This window comes from Copadichromis virginalis, linkage group LG4 (assembly GCF_057382275.1).
Source record: "Copadichromis virginalis isolate Kocher_CV1m ecotype Utaka linkage group LG4, C_Virginalis_male_GT1.1, whole genome shotgun sequence".
Lineage (NCBI taxonomy): Eukaryota > Metazoa > Chordata > Actinopteri > Cichliformes > Cichlidae > Copadichromis > Copadichromis virginalis.
This window is the reverse complement of record NC_140621.1, coordinates 23,517,870-23,536,207: the sequence shown is the minus strand read 5'-3', so window position 1 is coordinate 23,536,207 and position 18,338 is coordinate 23,517,870. Positions and strand designations below refer to the sequence as shown.

The following is an 18,338-nucleotide window of genomic DNA, read 5'->3' as shown; positions in this document are numbered from 1 at the left end:
TCGATTGTCATTGCAAAGACCAGCAGTGTTATCCTAAGAGTAGGACATTTTAATGTTAGAATAGTAACGCATTTAAAATCTACAGTGAAAAAGGATTGCATGCTGTGAAATGCTGAATGGACTCATGTTTGCTTGATCTGGGCACATGGATTGGCTCGTGAATGTCACGTTGCTGTTGTCTCCAGTAGGCGGCAGTAGATTGCCTCAAACGAGTCTCTAAATTACAGATTTAGTAAGCTAAAATGATGCATGATGATCTGCACTAAATGCACATTCCTAGGCATTTAGATTTAGCAGCAAAGTGTGCTTGCTGCATGTACTGGTATGAAAATACTGAGCACACCGAAAGAGGTTTATGAATTTAATTGTAAGGGTCAAATGTACAGTAATGTTTCAGATGGCTATGCATACAAAAGTCATCTTATCTTTAAAAAAAAGTCCCATGTAAAACCAGCACATCATACTTGACTACAGTTTCAAATGACGAATCTTTTTACACTCTCATATTAATTATTCATGTCACATTTGCGCCACACTGACGGCAACCTTAGTACCGTCAGTGCGAGAAAAATGATTGGTTACAATCTGTTATTCCCAACAAAAATGTATTTTACTAATGTTAAGAAAATATATGGTGTTCTTTATTTAAATATACTGCAACAAAAATTAAGGGAACAATTCAATGATCTTGTTGTTTTCCACTGACCAAGCCGATGGGCCATTAAATTTTTTTCCCACAGTATATACATACACTTACATTTACATATTTTATTTATCAAAAAAAGAGAATTTAAGTGTTTTCCCAATAATTATTATATGTAGTACCTTAAATAAAATATGTGCTCACACGTACTAAAGTATAACAGTGCCTAGAGCTGTGATCTATATATGCAGAAACAAAACAAACAAAACAACAAACCATGGAGGATTTGATCCTCTTTTAATTCCAACATGTTTTTTTCATTACAGACAATATGAATGTTGCGATATAATTATGTTCAAAGTGCCTTCTTGTCTATTCAGGATTATAGTATAAGAAAAGCAGCGACTGTGGTTAAAGAGTCGTGCTTTAACACAAATCAGTTGCCACACATTTAAAAAGCATGCTCCTGTTCCCTGTGATAGCTCTGCCAGGATGATTGTTTCCTGGTGTTATTTATCAAAGCAGATTCACAGAACTTTGATCAGTAGGTACATGTTATTTTAATTATAGAACCCTTTAAAACTTGAATAAAGAATTACAGATTAATAGCTCAGGAAGAAATTGTATCATTGAATTATGGTGTTTTCCCCCCTTTGTTCCAGCTGGAGGAGAAGTGGTTTATGAGGATGTGCTTCAGATTCAGGGGCCGGTGTGGCAAAAAGCGCTGAGCTCATAGGAATGATAAGTGAAAACATGAGATCTGCAATTAAAACCTTTTTTTTTTTCCTTTTTTAAAAATCCACTCTACAGCTTTTTTGATAATTAAAAGAAGGGGAATTTGATGAGTTTTTTATTTTTGTTTTTGATATTTCTATGGTGGCATATTTAAACTGCAGACATGTGCACAGTGGTAAAGTTAAGGGTCTTCGATGTCCATGAAATCCTTTTTGGGCGCTGCAGAGCCTCTGTACCAGGCACAAGAGTTATCACTCCTCTTGATGCATGCATAGTGTTTAGCTTGTCTTCCATTTTCAGTCTTCTCCATCAACCAGTCCAACCAAAGGCACTCGGATGGGCTGTTGATCATGCAGGGGATGGAGCTGCAGGAGGTGATCTGAGGATCAGAAAAAGCACAGTGATCGTTACAACATCGTGCATCTAGCGGTGATTTGTTTTATGCAACTGGGAAGTGATCATCTGGTAAATGTAAACTTTAACTACTCTCTTAGACTTTTAATCATAAATTTTCCATACCCTGCATTCGCAGCCCATTTGATAGCGCTCAGTCAGACCCATCTTCTGAGTGGTAGTCAGGTTGTCCCAGGGTTCAAATAAGCCACACAGAGTGACGTGCATTGTCCCATCAGCCTCCAGCATTCCTACAGTGGAAGGAGAGCAAAGTGTAAATCTAGAGGATATATAAGAATCTATATGAAGCCACATTAAAGAACATGTTTGTTATATTACACAACATGTGCCTTACACTGCACTGAAAGTCATACCTGTGATTAGATACTCTTTCCTGCTGTCAGTCTCCAGAGACACTCCACACATCGCAGAAGAGCGAGCTGTGTAGAAGGCATCGATAGCGTTGCTGGGACCTTTGAACATCTGGGAATTCAAGCAAAAACATTTAGATTCCACTGAAGTTTTTACACATGGAAGAAAAATGATAAATGCAATAGCTTTGTCCTAAATACCTTGATCTGTTTAATGTCGTACTTAAGCCGTTTGATGGAATCCCCATAGACGTCATTGCCAACATCCACCTCTTGCTTTCCGACTACCTTTGCCCTGATAACTGGATAAAGACAAGAAAAAAAGAGAAAAAACAAATTGCATTAACATTCATTTTGTGTGAATGCCAGCTTTGTAACTGGAACGCTGCTTTGTTATGTTAAAACTGAAATGAATCCGCATCTATCTGTATCTGATCTGAGCCCTGCCCAGGTTTGGCATGCTGGAGTTGGCCGCAGCACATTGCTGTGGCTTGAATCTGAGAAGTTTGCATGTGCCAGGTCCTGGGAAGACAGAGGCGCATGAGTGTTTCATCAGCTGCAATCAGAGGGAGGAATGCATGCTGCCTGTTCCCAGGTTCCTGGGCCGACACAGGAGGAAGCCAGTCAGCAGTCTTTGAAAAAGCTGAACTAGAGTGCCCCCCGCCCCCAGGCCTCTCAGCCAGCCTGCCTTTCTGTCTGGAGAGAGGTGCTGACATGCAAATCAACCTCCTCCTTTCACATGTAGCCTCCTCCTTTTCTCTCTTGCACTCTGAAGCTGGAAGAAAAGAGCTCATGTGGAAAAAAAACAGGCTTTAATGGAAAATTACTATTAGAGCCATACAAATGAGCCGTTGAGCTAAAATCCCGAGTAGTCAAAAAACAAAAACAAAAAAAACCCAAATCAACTTGTGTTTTTCAAAGTTGCTGCTCTTTCCATGTGTGTTCAAAATGTGGAAGTGCAGTACAGTATGATCACATGTCAGCTGCAACCAGACACCCGGCAGTTACTGTATATTCACAGGACTGCAAGGAAGCAAGCGACAGAGCTAACACTAACCAGATGTTCTCTCTCAAGTTCCACTTCAGTCCTTGCTTTCCCAAGGTGGCAGCTACTGACTGTCTCTGATCGCTCCTTGCCAAATAATATCAAGCCCTTTCATTTGCCTTTTTTATATGAAGCTATGAAGATGTGAGCCATATGTGCCCTCATTCATGAGGCTTAGAGAACATCTCCTTTTAAGGGTCTAAAGCATCAATCCCAGACAAAAGGAAGCAAGAGAAAAAAGGAGAATGTGCGCACACATGGAGTGATGGAGTGATGGGTCCTGAAGCAAGCACGGGAAGGCAGTCACATTGCTGAAGTATTCTTAGCGTAACAATGTGCTGTGTATACAAGGAGAAGACGGCCCTTTAAAGTCAAGAGGGATACAAAAGAAAAGCTGTGTTAGGGATAATCTACACCAGTCACCGGATTTCTCTTTTTCTTTTTCGTTGTTTACATATCACAAACTCCCTCCCTCCCTCCCTCCCTCGCTTTGATGCAGAGTGAGGTAGCCGTGCCGAGAAACTCTCCAACTTCTCAGCAGAGTGTATTAGCGGTAATCCCCCTTTGCTCCAATGTGTCGAATCAAACAGAGACCTCTTCTTCTACGCCTAAAAGCAGGAATTAGAGCAGGTGGGAATAACCACAGGATGTTAAAGAGGCATAAAGTGAAAAATACTGAAAATGGGGTCTTATGCGCATACTGATATATAATCTTAGCATGTTTTAGAATTAGGTGTAGCTCTTGAGTTACATGTACATGAGAAAATAAGGCAAGTTATCGGGGAAAAAAGGATCTTTAAGCTAATTAATGTGATATTCCTTTGACATGCCACCTATTTGATTTGATGGATTTTTCCTCCACAAACTGTTCGAGCGGTTTAGAAGTACAACTTTATTCTCTGTGCTGGTATATAGTGTTGCCAGAGCCTGGATGTTTACTGGAACAGGCTGACAAAGCCCTTTAAAAATCATAAGTTTCACAGAACTGGAAACCGAAGGAACCATCTAATTTTCTAGTTACTCAAACAATAAACACAATATTTTGCATGCAGTATTGTGGTCATGGGAGGGTTTTAAAAACAAAGAACAAAAAAGCAAATGCATGTCATGTAATTGAAGAGCATGTGCCCTCGTCTTCCTCTCCGAGGAGCCACAAAGCGGTCAGAGTGCGAAAAAGTCAAGTACAAATTCAAACTGACTATCCTGCTGATCCTGTGCAAAGAGATACAGACTAATCTGAGGTAATCCTTTGTTTTCCTTTTAAAAACGGACAATTGTAGAGTTTAAATACTCATCATCTCATTGGTGTGCGTGTGGTAAGCAAAAGGTCCCCGGTACGATTCCAGCCAGGGATACAAATCGCCTTCAGGGAAGAGCATCCGATGTAAAACGCAAACACATGAAGCTATGGACGAAGATAACTTTAAAATCTCATCATCTACATTAGCCGTTAGTTTTGTTATGCCTTGCATAAAAAAATGTAGCGTTTTTAGCGTTTTCTCCTGTTTTTTTTTACAGTCTGCATGTGACTGAGGCCATGGACATAACGTTCACATGCAGTTTCCTAAAGGGGAGTTGCAAGTGTCGCACTGCACGGATCAATCCAGCGCGCTATTGCAAGTGGTGCTGGAGCTTAAGGCAGCTGCTGTGGTTATTTGCACAAATTCTGTCCAGCTCAAAGGACGGAAATCTGGTTTTAATATCAGCTGTGTTTGCACAGCTTGCAATTTATGGGCTGCTTTTGTCCCAGAAGTCGTACCCACTACTTTCTGTTCAGGAACCAATATGACTCATTTTCTTTCTTCACAAAAAGCAGCACAGATAGTTTTTAAATTTAAAAAGAAAAATAAAAGTAAAGAATAATGAGTGTGGTTTATGAATACCCAACATTCCTCTGCCTCCGCCAAGGAACCAGAAGATAGATTTCCATTTATGAGGAAAGATTGCTCTGACTGTTTTGACAGTGGAACTGTTTACAACAAAACTTGATCCTAGGCGTGCACTACAAACCAGGCTCTACAAAGCCAGACTTACTTTGCTGGATAAAACCATATACACCAATCAGTGGCAGTTACCTTTTTCTCCTAATCACATTTTCTCTATCAGCCTCTGTGCTGACTCCCAGTTAAGGGGGGTTCTGACAAGACATTAGACTCTTCTTCTGCACAAAGTTGACCAACAGCTGACTTCAGTAAATAGGAACATAATGGCAGATGGCTGCCCCTCCCTGGTTCTGGTTTTGCCCGAGGTTTCCTACTGTTGTGATTTGGTCCTGTAGACATAAAACTGAATTGAATTGAAAATCATTGTTGTTCCAGATACAAGGATAAAAGAAGTCTCTGATTTTGTGTGTGTGTGTGTGTGTGTGCTTTTTTTGTTCCTGTAGCACCCAGGAGTTGCAATAGATACTAAAAGGTGCTACTTATCCTTAACTATCACTGCTCACTGACATCAAACCAACCCATCTCCATGTTTATCCAAATCTCTGAAAATAAGCTGGTTAAGTCTGCACCATAAGTTACCATGGCGATCAACTGAGGTTAAAAAAAAAGAGAACCACTGTTATGAGATTAAAAACTCTGGCTCAAGGCTTAAGCCTCCATTAATCTTAGTATCAAACTTGCATCTGGAATTTTCATTTTATATCGACTTTCAGGTTATACGAAGGCCCACCTTTAAAAATGACATCACAAGTGGTGTAATGATCTTCCTGCACTGTGGAAATGAACTGCTCTTCAGTAAGTATCTGTAATCTCCAAAAACCAAAACCAGCACTAGCTATGTGAAACTTTAGCAATACTTCCAAGTCAGTTAGCTGTCTGGCACTTATTAAGATAGTATCTTGACTTATTTTAATCTACATAGGAATGCTGTATTTAATACACACACATCATTTATTATAACACAAGTGGCCCATGGTTCAAAGAAAAACATGATTCACCTTCATTTTAAGCCCAAGAAGAATAAGAATTTTGAATGAGCTTGCTTAATGCAAAATTTCATCAACCCACTGAGGTAGCAGTCAGTTCATGGGCTGGTGAAGTGGAATGCCAACGATTTCGTAAATTCCCGAAACTTCTCTCTGACGTTTAAATAAGTTGTGCAAGTGTGCAACAGTTGACTGCCCTCTCTGTGACCCAGCAACTTGGTGAAGTTTTGCTGGCGCTTTTCTTCTCCAACTAGCTTGAGCCCACTCTTAAACTTTGCCTAAACCCCCGAAGACACGAACTCAAGAATATTTGGTCAAGAAACAGATTCCCCGAGACTCTATGGTGGTTTATGTTTATGTGAGGGTCTATCCATGGTGCTGAAGCAGGAGCGGAGGGTCAAGGTCATGTTAGAAACTGACTTAAGAGATGGAAATGAGGTGAATCAGCTGTGAGGCTGAGATGACTGCCAGCATCTTCGTTTTTCTAGAGTTCTGCACAATCTGCCTAATCAAAAAACAGAACTTATTTTAATAGGTTCACTTTGTAAAGCCTAAAGCACCAAAATAGGGTAAAAAGAAAGAAAAATTGTCTTCCCTTTTAGTGCGGTATCTGACTTTCCATTTGTGTACATTCTCAGGTAGCATAATAAAGTTTATTCATCCTCTTGAGCAATGGAATCCAGTGAGTAAAAATCTTTGAATAAGTCACCTTCTGTCCACATGCCACACACTCAGCCATCTCAGAAGCAAGAAAAAAGACCCGGAGCTGGACAGGCTGGTCACTGTTAACAGTCCTGTTAGCTTAAGGTCTGTGTTGAAGGCAGCAACAAGTACTTTTTTGTAACAGGCGAAATTAAAGGGAAATTATCCTCAGGAGCGTTTGAGTAGGATTAAATGAATTTGCCTTTCAGTAAACTATATGATCACTGAGGTGATACTGGTGAAAGAAAATGAAGTTATATTCATGTTGTCATAAACAAGCACAAACACAAATGATTTTGTTTAAAGTCTCCTTAGCAACAACAAGGAATAATGTGGTTTACTGTAGATTAAAAAAAAGCCTAAAATGGTATTGAAGAAGACAAAACTCCAGACAGTATATTGATGTGTCTATTAAAATAGCATTGAAGCTATCAACAGAAGATTAGAGAAAAAGAGGAGGGCAGTGGAAAGAAAGACTGGGGGACAGAAAATTCCATCCTCCTCCCACTGCAACTGTAAACACGGGAGCTGGGCAGTCTCCCTCTCAGAATACGATGGTTTCCTTGTGGGGGGGAAAAAAAACCCCCAAACCAATTTATCCTAGACATTGCTAACTAATACATTAATGGCAAAAACACAACTTGATGTGTTGATTGTTAGTCTAAAAATCAACTTACCGACGTCTGAGTTGCAGAACACCTGCTGGGGATGCCTCGGGGAGCAGCTGCAGGCTTCTGCCAGTTGTTGCACTCGCCAAAGACACAGGATGGCCAGAGTGACAAAACATCTCTTCATCGTCCAGGTCATCTCTGAAAACTACGCTTTCTAACTGAAACTGGAAAAGTGAGTGAGGGTATAGATATAGACCTGCCTGTCGGGTTTAAAGGAAACGAGTCGCTGTCCTTGGCTAGAAGTCGACGCACGACGGTGCTGTGCATAAAATGATGCACAGGGCACGAGAGAAAGTGTAATCCTGCTAAAGACTGCACACCACGTCTGTTTTCCACTACCCTCAGCAGCAGCAGCCACGTTTTATTAGCAGGCAGCAGCAGCAAACTCCTCCCCCCCCCCTCCGGTGGCCAGAGAGCGCAAGAGCGCGACAGAGGTCAGGAGCTGCCGACTTTACACACGCACCCCTTAAACTACGTAAATCTCAGGCTGATGCGTGAGGAGGCGGATAATTGTTTTTAGGAAACGACGGTGATAACAAACAGCATCACCCTGTGACACACGTATTTTGGGACTTGTGACTTTTTCCCCTTTTTTTTTCGTAAGTTTTACGCGAAGTGTTTCCTCACTCTTGCACGCCACTCCATAAAAGTACAAGTCTTGCAGTGAGAGTATGTAGGTATTACCATGAAACTTATGGGTATCTAAAAATATTTTAAAATGTTTTAATTGTTTAATTTTTGTACTTTTTTAAGGCCCCTTCTTTCATTTAACTAATTATTTGACTTATACCTTGTGTGGTTTCGCGCGTGTAAACTCTCGCGTTGTTTTAATTATAGCAACATTTTATATTTTATCATTTTTTATCTGAAGGTTTTTAAGAAATAGTAAATAAAAAAGTGCAATATTTCCCCCCGAAATACGGTAGAGCAGTAAAAACTAAAATTTGGCATAAAAAAAAACTATCTGTTCTTCAGTTTGTGTGGTTCCTGCCACAGAGGTAACATTTGTTTCTCTAATCATAATAAACAATTTCTCAGTGGATTATATATAAATGCCTACAAAAGGCATCAAAGAGCTTGGAACCTGAACATCTGGATTCAACTCCAGAGGTAAGAAAGCGTCAGACTAAATCTTACTGACGTTTACAACTATGCTACTAACTTAAAATACAACTTTGGAATGAAAAGCCTTTCTAGATGGACGTGTGTGTGTGTGTGTGTGTGTGTGTGTGTGTGTGTGTGTGTTGCTCATTTAAATTGTTAGATAAGGACAGGAGCTTTGTTTGTTTTAATGATAATAAATATGACGTATTACAATGCATTACTATTGTTAATACATGATATTCATTATAGTCTCTGTACTGGACACCATGAGGCAATGGCTCAGCACACCAGAATAGTCTTGTGACTACATTTCTCCACTAACAGGAGACCAAAAGGAGCAAATACTGTGGAAGTTTTAAAAAAGTCTGTATAGTCTCATTAAATGAAGTGGTTCAATTATCACATCCTGAGAGAAATCCCCAGTACAGCAACAACTATATAAGCCATTTGTTGCCGTACCTTTTAAAAACACATTCAGCAATCATGGAGCAACACTGATATTTAGTGTCTTTTAGCCCAGTTTTTTGCATTAACAAACTCCTGGAGGAACTCTCTGTCTTGGCATAAATAATTCTTCTATCATGCTAAAAAACTATCCTATAAAATCAATGAGACTCCTGTGAGGGCAAAACCATTTGGCAAAGCTGTGGCTTGGACAGACAAACAATTTACTAAAAATTGCTATAAATCTCACTTAAGCTGTGGGTAGCGGGAAATTCAGGCCACAGTCCCCTGCAGGTTCATCGCTCAACTCCTTTCCCGTTGCCAGGTCTTGTCACGGCAACATTTGATTCACTGTCACAAAAATATTGATTTTAGATGCTTTAAACATTTGCACACATGATAATTCGCCTATGAGTAAATCCTAACGTGGGTCAGGCTGAGTAATCCGTAGCCCACGCTGCGCAGTTATCTGTGGTTGGAATTTAGCGAGAGTGTTTATGTATCTTATAGTCACTTTCAGGAACTCCTAAAACACTGTCTGACAGAAGGAGGTGTGGCACGGTGGAGAGAAGTGACATCATGCCCTTAAAGTTAATGAGCTCAGTCTGGCAGCAATTCAGCAGCTCCCACCCCCAGCCTGCCGAGAAAGAAACATTATGCTATAGTCGAATTCCTGAGTCGTTCCTCATCCCGTATTCATGTACAGAAATAAATGGAAAGTTTACCGCTGCTTCTGGAAACTGAGGATCTTAAGAGTTTTAGGGTTGCGGCCTCTTGTGGTGCTTCTGGCACAGGAGGGCGAGATCACAGCGAGGACATGATGTACAGTATTCAGCGATTAGAGCTGATGATGAATGAAGAAGAATGCCAGAGAGGGGACTGGATCTGCTGTGGCTGCCTCGCTCCCTGACATCATATTTGGCCACTGACTGTGAGTCCTCTGGCCACTCCGGCAAATATTTCCACTGTTTTTCATGGCTGAACAATTTTTGCATGTTTTTCTTTTCCACAGGTCTTTTACTTGATGTCTGTGTTAAAGAAAAATTTTTAAAAAAAACACAGGCGGGAGAGGAAGAAAGCAAAATGGTACAACCAAATTGGTGTCATCTGCGTAACTCATTACCTTTGTTAAATTCAGACATTTATTTTACCGTTGTATTTACATGTACCTTTGGAGTGAGATCACCACCAATGAGATAAGAAAAATTCCCAAACTGTTTGAACTCTGGTAAGTCGTTATGACTTGTAAACAGAGTGCAGTTTACCAGAAACAATAGAGCTTAGAGGGACAATACCACAGAAGATGGGTGTGAGAAAAATCAAGACAAACATACAAAAGGAAGTGACACATCTGAGACAGAGTTGCCAGAAATATGCTTCTGTTTAATACAACTTTACCAGGGGCACTGGGGGAACACCAGATGCCTTCTTTAAGGCAAGGCCTGCTGCCTCCTGTCCAAACAGTCTGCTTCCTTTACACTCATATGCTGACTGATGTGATGGGCTCTGCTCACATATCACACCCTTGTCCTGAGCTCCTGGGTATATTCTGAGCGATTTCCCGCACTACGACTCTCTCTTTAGAACAGAGTTTTATCCACCAGTCGAGATCTGGATGATTGTATCAACATTTGGTTTTAATTCGTTGAAAGAGGGCGGATTTGTCAAAGAAGTGCAATGTAAGCAGCCCCCTCTGTGTACATTACCAGCTACAAATGCCAAAAGGGGCTTAAAAATGGCCTGAACCTCCATTCCCTAAATTACAGACTTGCAAGGCCAGGAATACTCTCAAAAGGAAGTGCCCAGTAAGGCATAAAAAAGAGGTTTTCATTGTGGGTACTGGTGGGTGCTGTGGCACTGACCCACATCCTCTGACTCCCAAACAGACCCCTCGCCTGTTATCTGCACACATTGCACATGACCTGACCGCCACGCGGATTTCCAACTGTCCAGCCCCTCTTTGCACCCTCAGCCACAACCCACGGGGTATTTCCAATAACTTTCCATCATTGCAGCTATTCGCAATTCACCGGTGACAATGGAAGACAGTGAATCAGCATTAGGAAACTGCTTCAGGGACACCGATGTGGAAGAAAACATCTGTTTGAAGTTCCACACACTCTGAGGTCAAATGTCCACATCCACAGATGTTAGCAACTGAGATGTTAGTCACCATGAGTCTGCTGATAATATCCAAAAAGCTTTCTTAGTCTCTTCAGTGCATTTTAATAAGTGGTGCCTCTCTGGGTAACTACGGTGAGTGTGTTTACAGGAACTTTCACTTTTACCTAACAGGCACAGACTTGTAAAATATCAAGTTTGTACAAAATGTACAGTCATTTCCTCTGCAGACAATAGCACTACCATTTCGTGACTTTGGTACTGTGGGCAGCTCCTTAAATGATGAGCAACTTAAAGAGGGGAATAGATGTTGTGCAATTTGTTTAACCTGCTAATTCCCACAGAAATCCAAATCCACTAGAAAGCTGTTTCCTCTTACACATGGGAATTGGGACATGGGACTGGTTTGAATATAGTGACTACACCTTTCTATCTAACATTCAAACACATTCATACTGTGAGGAACACATCAGAGACTGGAGCAGCCAAGTATCAAACTACCAACCTTCTCATTAGTAAATGAGCTGCTACGTTCTGAGCTACATCCAACAGACTCAGAGGAAATCAGAAATGTGTTTTCAGTATTCCAGTAGTTGTTAGCATAGTTCTTTTTTTTCTTAAAAAGTCACGTGAAACATCTAAAACGCTAAGAACACCTTCACTGCTACCCTTTATTCCATAGAAATGAAAAGGGTCAGTAGCAGTCAGGTGCTGCTAATAAAATATACTCGATTAACTGAGCATCAGCTAAGTGTGAGCACTCCTTGAAAAGCAGAAGATTTTGAACTTTGTTGGTCTGGGGCATTTAGCTATGTGTTAATATAATGTCGCAATCTTCCAGGAAATTCACCCTAAGGTCAGACTATCCTCGGACAAATTGTGTAAAACCCGAGAGCTACACCTTAGGATCTACAGGCCTCGGTTAGCAGGTTAAATTTTAAAGTTCGTGACAGAACAATTAGAAAAAGACTGAAGAAATGTTGGTTGTGAGGGTTGCCAGGAGAAAGTGTCTTCTTTCACGCAGCTTGCGTTTGTAAAGTTGCATCTGAACAAACCACGAGACTTCTGGAACAAAGTGGAGATGTTTGGCCACATTTGGTGAAATCAAACAGCGTATTAGCACAAATACCTCAAACCAGCTTGAGCTCCTCTGTATACCTCTGTGCCTCCATGTGCCACCTCTGTGCCTTTGTCCTATCATCTCTTTTAGCTCTGTCACCTTGTGTTTGCCACTTCCCTGCTCCCGTTCTGTGACATTTTGAACTTCCTGTATTTCTGTTAGCATTAACGCCGTTTTGATCTCCTCACTCCTGCATTTGGATGCGCAATCTATCTTCTACACAGCTGAACCTTCACATTTGCAAAGAAAAGTGGGGCAAAAACCCTCCGCGATGCTGTGAGACTGAGACCCTTTGCTGCCGAACATTTCAGTATTAATGTGATGCTTAATTCTCGGCATGTTTGCAACTTGGTTTGTTATGTTGTTGTGCACTTTTGCCATAACGACACACTTAGTTGCATCTGACATCGGTGGAAATTGGGAAATTCTGGAGGATGTTCAGATGATGAAGATTACATAGTAAGAAGAACATTGTTCATAAAAGCCATGTGGAATTTCAAAATTCTGGGGCTGACCAAACAAACAGAATATGTCATGACATGCGGGGTTAATTTTTTGGTGGGTTAAGTGACACAATAATGAAAAAGCTGCCAGATATTACTCACAAAGCAAGTCTGTCCTTATGATGAAATAGGCAAACCTTTCCTTCTTGTAAATATATATTAGAGTACATTAAACAATCGCCTTAGGATGGGGCTACTTGTGAATTGATCTATTTTCTATCAACCAAACGGTTGTTCTGAGTTTATACTAGACTAAAGATTAAGTATTTGGTAATCTTTAAATCTAAAGCCCACGCAGATTGCGTAGTTTGATCGACTGGTTCGGTACAGCTCTAGTTGTTTTTCCCACCTGCCCGGGCATGTAGAGGCGCTGCTGTCATGAATGACTCTCAGTTGTGTGAAGATGAAATGCAGGAAGACTTGAAGACAGTCTGGAGGGTGGTAAAAACAATCACCTGGGAAAATTTCATGATTCATGACGTGAGACTGCAATAACCTTTAATCAAAGCCCTGTAAACAGTTTTGTATTCGGTGTCCTACCGGGAGATAAATCTGACAGGCTTAAAATCTGTTGTTTTTATTCATTTTAACTTTTAAGACCTTTAAGTGTGACCTTTGACCTTTTTCACGCGGAGGGTGCTTGTATCATCTTACTTGCCGTTATCTGTGCAGGTACATTGGCTCAAGCACACCCCCTGTGAAGAGCAGTTAAAAATATTGTCAGTTTTTGAGAAATGTGCCAAAAGTCTGTTGTGGAGTGCAGAACTGCATTCACATGTCATCTGTATGAACAAATACATCTTCAGATATTTGTAAAAAAATGATGACAAAGTCATTCCTGAGCCTTTTCAAACTAGCTTCTAGTATAAATCACTCATGTACTTATATAAGAGTATACATCATATACTTTACAGCTTTACAATTTACAACCAGCTTGCAGGGAGGTGAGGCTTCAGTGAGACAAATGACACAAAATTGCTGATTAGTTTTGGAAAGAACAACTGGAGTATCTGCAGTATCTGCCGTAAAGACATTTTATTACTCATATCAGTGTCATACTTCCTTCTCCTTCTGGACTGTAACAAACTGTCTGACAGCAGATGCCATTTAAGCAGGGTTCATGTCTGGATCTGTAATGTATTTGCTAGAATTTGGCTAAAACCTGTGGAAGAAACAACTTATAATATTAATAAATCGGAATGCATTATGTCTGGTGGAATGAATGTATGAATCAATTTGGTGATTAATGTAACATTTATACTTGTCTTGTGTTTCATATCAGGCTAAACTGCCTATTACATTCCACATTATGATTTATTTGTTCTTGTAAGGAACAAATCTTTCAAAATAAGACGAATGCACAAAAAATAATGCGGAAATCACTGTTTATTTGCCAGAAAAATATTTGTCAGTAATAAAAAAGAAAAAGAAAATTCACATGGATTGTAATGAAAGCATCTTATTGCAACACACTAAATAATAAGGAAACAAAGTCACCAGGATTTTCTTTTAATCAGGAACAAATCATTCAAAAGAAGATGACTCATACAATTTTCACAGAAACCCCTTTTCACCTTTTTTAATAAATGATGCTATGATTCTTATATGTGAAGAAGATATGTTTCATATATATGTCAGAAATATCAGTAATCAAAACAATTGGGACTCGCATGGATAATAATGAAGCCAATTGATTTCACTCCATGAAATAATAAGGAAACAAAGATCCTGGACCTGATGGTGCATCACACGTACTCTGGTGTCACTACAATCTGGTAGGTGAACTGGTCACCAGCACAGGGATAAGGAAGGACCTGAGTAGCATTCGCAGAGACGGAAGCCATATTGCTTTTGAAGTCCTGGATTTGACAAACATACTGGCCCTGGCAGACCAGCAAGATCCGGTTACGAAAGAGGATTTCACTTTGGCTGATGTAGCTTTGGGGTGTCAGCCTTGCCACAGGAAAAGACTCACATCTCACACCATAGTTTGAACATTCATACCTGTATATGAATATATTTGCTTGCCAACTCATCACGATGTCCTTGAAGATCAGACTGTTGTGGACAGGTGTGGTAAATGACTTGGATCTGGTTTGACTGTAAGGATTATAGCCATAGTTGTTATAGTGGTTGTTGTACTGTCCGGACTGGGTTTCAGAGGATGAAACCTCTAAAACGATGCTCCAGGGCTCAGCAGTGTAAATCCTGGGCTGGTAATCCCTATTTTCTTTGCCGAACTTTTGCTTTGTCAGATTACTGAAGAGGAGCACGTTAAACTGAAAAGCTTTCAACATATTATCACGATACACGGTCTTGTGAGTGCTGTAGAGTGGAGAGCTGGACTCGATCACATACAGCTTCTCAGCAGGAATCATAGGAAAACGAATGCGTCCCAACAGATCAGCCTGCGTTTCCAAATCGATGGAGTCGCCTTTCTCACTGATCCATCTCTCTACAGACTGCAGCACAAAATATTCATCTGGTGCCACCAAATCTGAGCGAGTGAGAAGAGCCCTAAGAAGCCCCACTGAGAGGCCGGACCAAGCTGGAGACCTGGTCAGGTTTTGGTAGTTCCAGGCCATGTACTGGACACAGTTCTCCTCAAGCACTAAGTCCTTGGTCTCCACTGCATACTTGTAAAAAGACACCTGGTTGTGAAAGGTGGAGTCTTCTGGGAGGATTTTAGAAAACAGTCGGCCAATGTCCTCCATCAGCTGCTTTAACCCAAAATCAGAAGCCATTTGGTGGAGACACAGTGCAGAGGAGAGGGTCACATCTATCTTACGGGTGTAAATGTACCTAATGAAGATCAGATTATCGAATATTAGAATTTGTACACATTTGTAGATGATTGCAAAACATTTAGATGTTTTAAAGAATAAGTCATCTACTGCAAATGCAGCAAAACATTACGTTCATTATACCTGATGAAGGAGGTGAAATGTGGCTGGCAGGGCAAGCTGAGGTTGACTGTGATGGTAGTAATCCCCACTGAAGCATTAAAGAATGGGATTTGTGACAGGATCATTTTGTGAGCACAGATGGTTTTCTCACTTATCTCTGGGGTCCCATCCTCCTGTTTGTTCCCAGTAGGACTCTGCACTACGATCAGGAAGTCACAGCCATTTCCATCATCAAAGATTTGGCCGAGAAAGTCAGACAGACCGATACTGTGGTCCAGTGAGTGAGTAGAATCATTGATGTCCACATTAATGCCTGAAAAAGAATAATTAATGTAATGAACAAAGGGGGAATGAGCGGTGATCAAGCCATATTCAGCATCAATGCTTCTATGGGTTCTACAAAACGTTTGTTTTTTAAGAGTTTTGATACCTACTTCCTGTTTCACAAACTACTCCAACATCCTCTTTGTGCGTGCAGTCAGTTTCTCCCCAGCCTTTGAATTCACAGGTGAAGAGATGTGTTTCTGTGCCTTTACAATTGATGTCATCCAGCCAAATAGGTCCAGGCGCTACAATGGAAATTTAAAGGGAAGGGAATTTGTTTACATTTCTAGCTATGACAGAGTTGTGATTTGTAGTGGTTGTTATGTTGAGCCTAATCTCAACTATTTTCTGTACAGTCATTGCACTGCCCTCTGCTGGAGGATCATTTATATAAATGAAATAAAAGCCACCTTGTCCGTAGTCCTTCCCAGTCACAATAGATTTGGCTCCAAGGAAGTTGAGCTGGCGACACAACACCTGGGCGTCAGCCATGTCCCAGTTGTCGTCACACACTGTTCCCCATTTCCCATCATGGTAGATTTCCACACGGCCCTCTGACACGTTCTTAGAGCCAAACAGCCTCACATCACCTTCCTGCGGTTCGTGGTGTGTTTCTATTGAAATATATATAAAAATAGGTTATGTGAGCAAAGACCATGATGATGGAAACCACATATTCTAGCCCTTCATTCCAAGTTAATTGGTCACTCTCAAAATCTATTTGTAATTCACTTTCATACTCACATATCATACTCACATAGTCATATCTACTGCATAGCAGCTATAGGATTTATTTGAACTGCTTCGTATGCAAACTGGTGATTACTCACTTAAGATGTCAAATTTGTAAGCCCTTGCAGACATGTGCAGAAGCAGAAGAATCCAAAGAGTGCGTAGATTTTGATGCGTGAGCATTTTCGACTTCCGGTGTAGGACTGACACAGTGATTAACAAGAAAGAAATAATGTGAGAAATCTGCTCCATCAGCTACTCAAATTAAATGTCTCGACCAAATTTGTGCATGAAAAAAAAGTCAAAGTCAAATCTAAAAACCTTACAAAAAATAAAGCCACATTACCCTTTTTGTGTTATCGAGCTGCGCTGTCCGCAAATGTGCTCCTGAGTGTGTCTTGCCCAAGGTTCACTCCTTTTAAAGTCGCGTGACAAAGGAAAGAGGAGAAGAGGGGAAGAGGGGGCTAAATGAACGTGCGCTCCTCCAGATTCTGTGAGCTTCACTTCACATTAAACTCCCCTTTTCCAAGCACCTTTCCTAAGTTTCATTTCTCATTAAAGCAGAAGACCACACTGGTTGCATAACTTTTTGTGGGTAAGTCGAAACTTGTCGGATCACAATGTCTGCACTTTACTTGAACTCGTGATTGGATAAAGATCCCTATGTCAGCAGAAAAGCAGAAAGAACAGACAAGTAATGGAAAAGAAACAACCACTGACTTTGAGATTGTAAAGCCCCAAAAGTTAGTTAGAGGAAATAATTATAATCTGAAAAATCATTCATCTGTATAAGAAAGGAAACACTAATGTTTAATTTTCACCAGTTAACCTGTGAAGAAAGTGATCCATCGCAATACAGCCCTGCATTCTCCGATTTGACATGTATTTTCAAGTGAAGAATAAAATGGGACTACACTTCTGTAACTGTTAGAGTCATGTGTTTTACAGTTTTCAAGAGTAAACGGGTAAACAAACCGGGGTGCGTAGATTAAAAAAAGAAAAACGATAATAATAATACAAAAAAATCACCACCATGCAAATAGGTAAGAGTGCTTCATTGGAGACTTACTGTAGTGATAAATGTTTGAGGTTATTTAAACGGAACTGATGGAGTGAGTAGCTGCTCATTTCTCAAACAACCATGCAAAAACACATCTTTCTGTTTTAGAAGGGTCGAAATATTAGCGTGCATTAAATAAAGAGAACAACTAAAGAGACTGCTGAAACTACAAAAACTGACAGTGGTGAAACTTTGTCTTCCAGAAAGAAATGTGGCTGCGTCTTTGATGCTCGTGTTTGGAAATTAGTTTTGGTCAAATCAAATTAAACAGCAGAACTCAAGGCTAGGCTTTGGGGATCAGGACTAAACAGCTGCCATAAGAAAATCACTTGCCAGAGAGGATTTTTTTTTTTTTAAAGGCTTCAGTTTGCAACACAGTGTACAGATAGGGCTCTGGAGTTATGGAAAAAAGGACATCTAATCCAAATTTACCCTGTTCCACAGTAAATTTGTCTTCCTACTTGTCAGAAAGACAAGCAGATGAAATGATGCACCCATCGTGTCTGGGGTCTACAAGAACAACCCGGGTTGGTGG

General features: G+C 40.5%; 2 protein-coding genes across 2 annotated transcripts; both read right to left on the bottom strand.

The window, feature by feature from the left end:
* Nucleotides 1-348: 348 nt before the first annotated feature.
* timp2b (TIMP metallopeptidase inhibitor 2b) lies at nucleotides 349-7,863 on the bottom strand. Its single transcript, XM_085454305.1, has 5 exons — nucleotides 7,496-7,863; nucleotides 2,344-2,444; nucleotides 2,146-2,254; nucleotides 1,898-2,022; nucleotides 349-1,757 (listed from the first exon to the last, which is right to left on the bottom strand). Exons 1-5 carry the CDS (start codon nucleotides 7,623-7,625, stop codon nucleotides 1,560-1,562), a joined length of 663 nt encoding a protein of 220 aa, XP_085310431.1. The 5' UTR covers nucleotides 7,626-7,863; the 3' UTR covers nucleotides 349-1,559.
* Nucleotides 7,864-14,149: 6,286 nt separating this feature from the next.
* LOC146711456 (galectin-3-binding protein A-like) lies at nucleotides 14,150-17,310 on the bottom strand. Its single transcript, XM_085454304.1, has 6 exons — nucleotides 17,090-17,310; nucleotides 16,842-16,946; nucleotides 16,422-16,625; nucleotides 16,122-16,256; nucleotides 15,709-16,000; nucleotides 14,150-15,583 (listed from the first exon to the last, which is right to left on the bottom strand). Exons 2-6 carry the CDS (start codon nucleotides 16,924-16,926, stop codon nucleotides 14,527-14,529), a joined length of 1,773 nt encoding a protein of 590 aa, XP_085310430.1. The 5' UTR covers nucleotides 16,927-16,946; nucleotides 17,090-17,310; the 3' UTR covers nucleotides 14,150-14,526.
* Nucleotides 17,311-18,338: the final 1,028 nt, after the last annotated feature.

Coding starts and splice junctions, on each gene's coding strand:
- LOC146711456 (XM_085454304.1), bottom strand. CDS start 16,926: ATGCTCACGCATCAAAATCTACGCACTCTTTGGATTCTTCTGCTTCTG. Junction 16,001..16,121: donor AGTAGTTTGTGAAACAGGAA/GTAGGTATCAAA, acceptor ATTCTTTTTCAG/GCATTAATGTGGACATCAAT. Junction 15,584..15,708: donor CATTTCACCTCCTTCATCAG/GTATAATGAACG, acceptor GATCTTCATTAG/GTACATTTACACCCGTAAGA.
- timp2b (XM_085454305.1), bottom strand. CDS start 7,625: ATGACCTGGACGATGAAGAGATGTTTTGTCACTCTGGCCATCCTGTGT. Junction 2,023..2,145: donor GAAAGAGTATCTAATCACAG/GTATGACTTTCA, acceptor CTTCCACTGTAG/GAATGCTGGAGGCTGATGGG. Junction 1,758..1,897: donor AAATGGGCTGCGAATGCAGG/GTATGGAAAATT, acceptor TCTGATCCTCAG/ATCACCTCCTGCAGCTCCAT.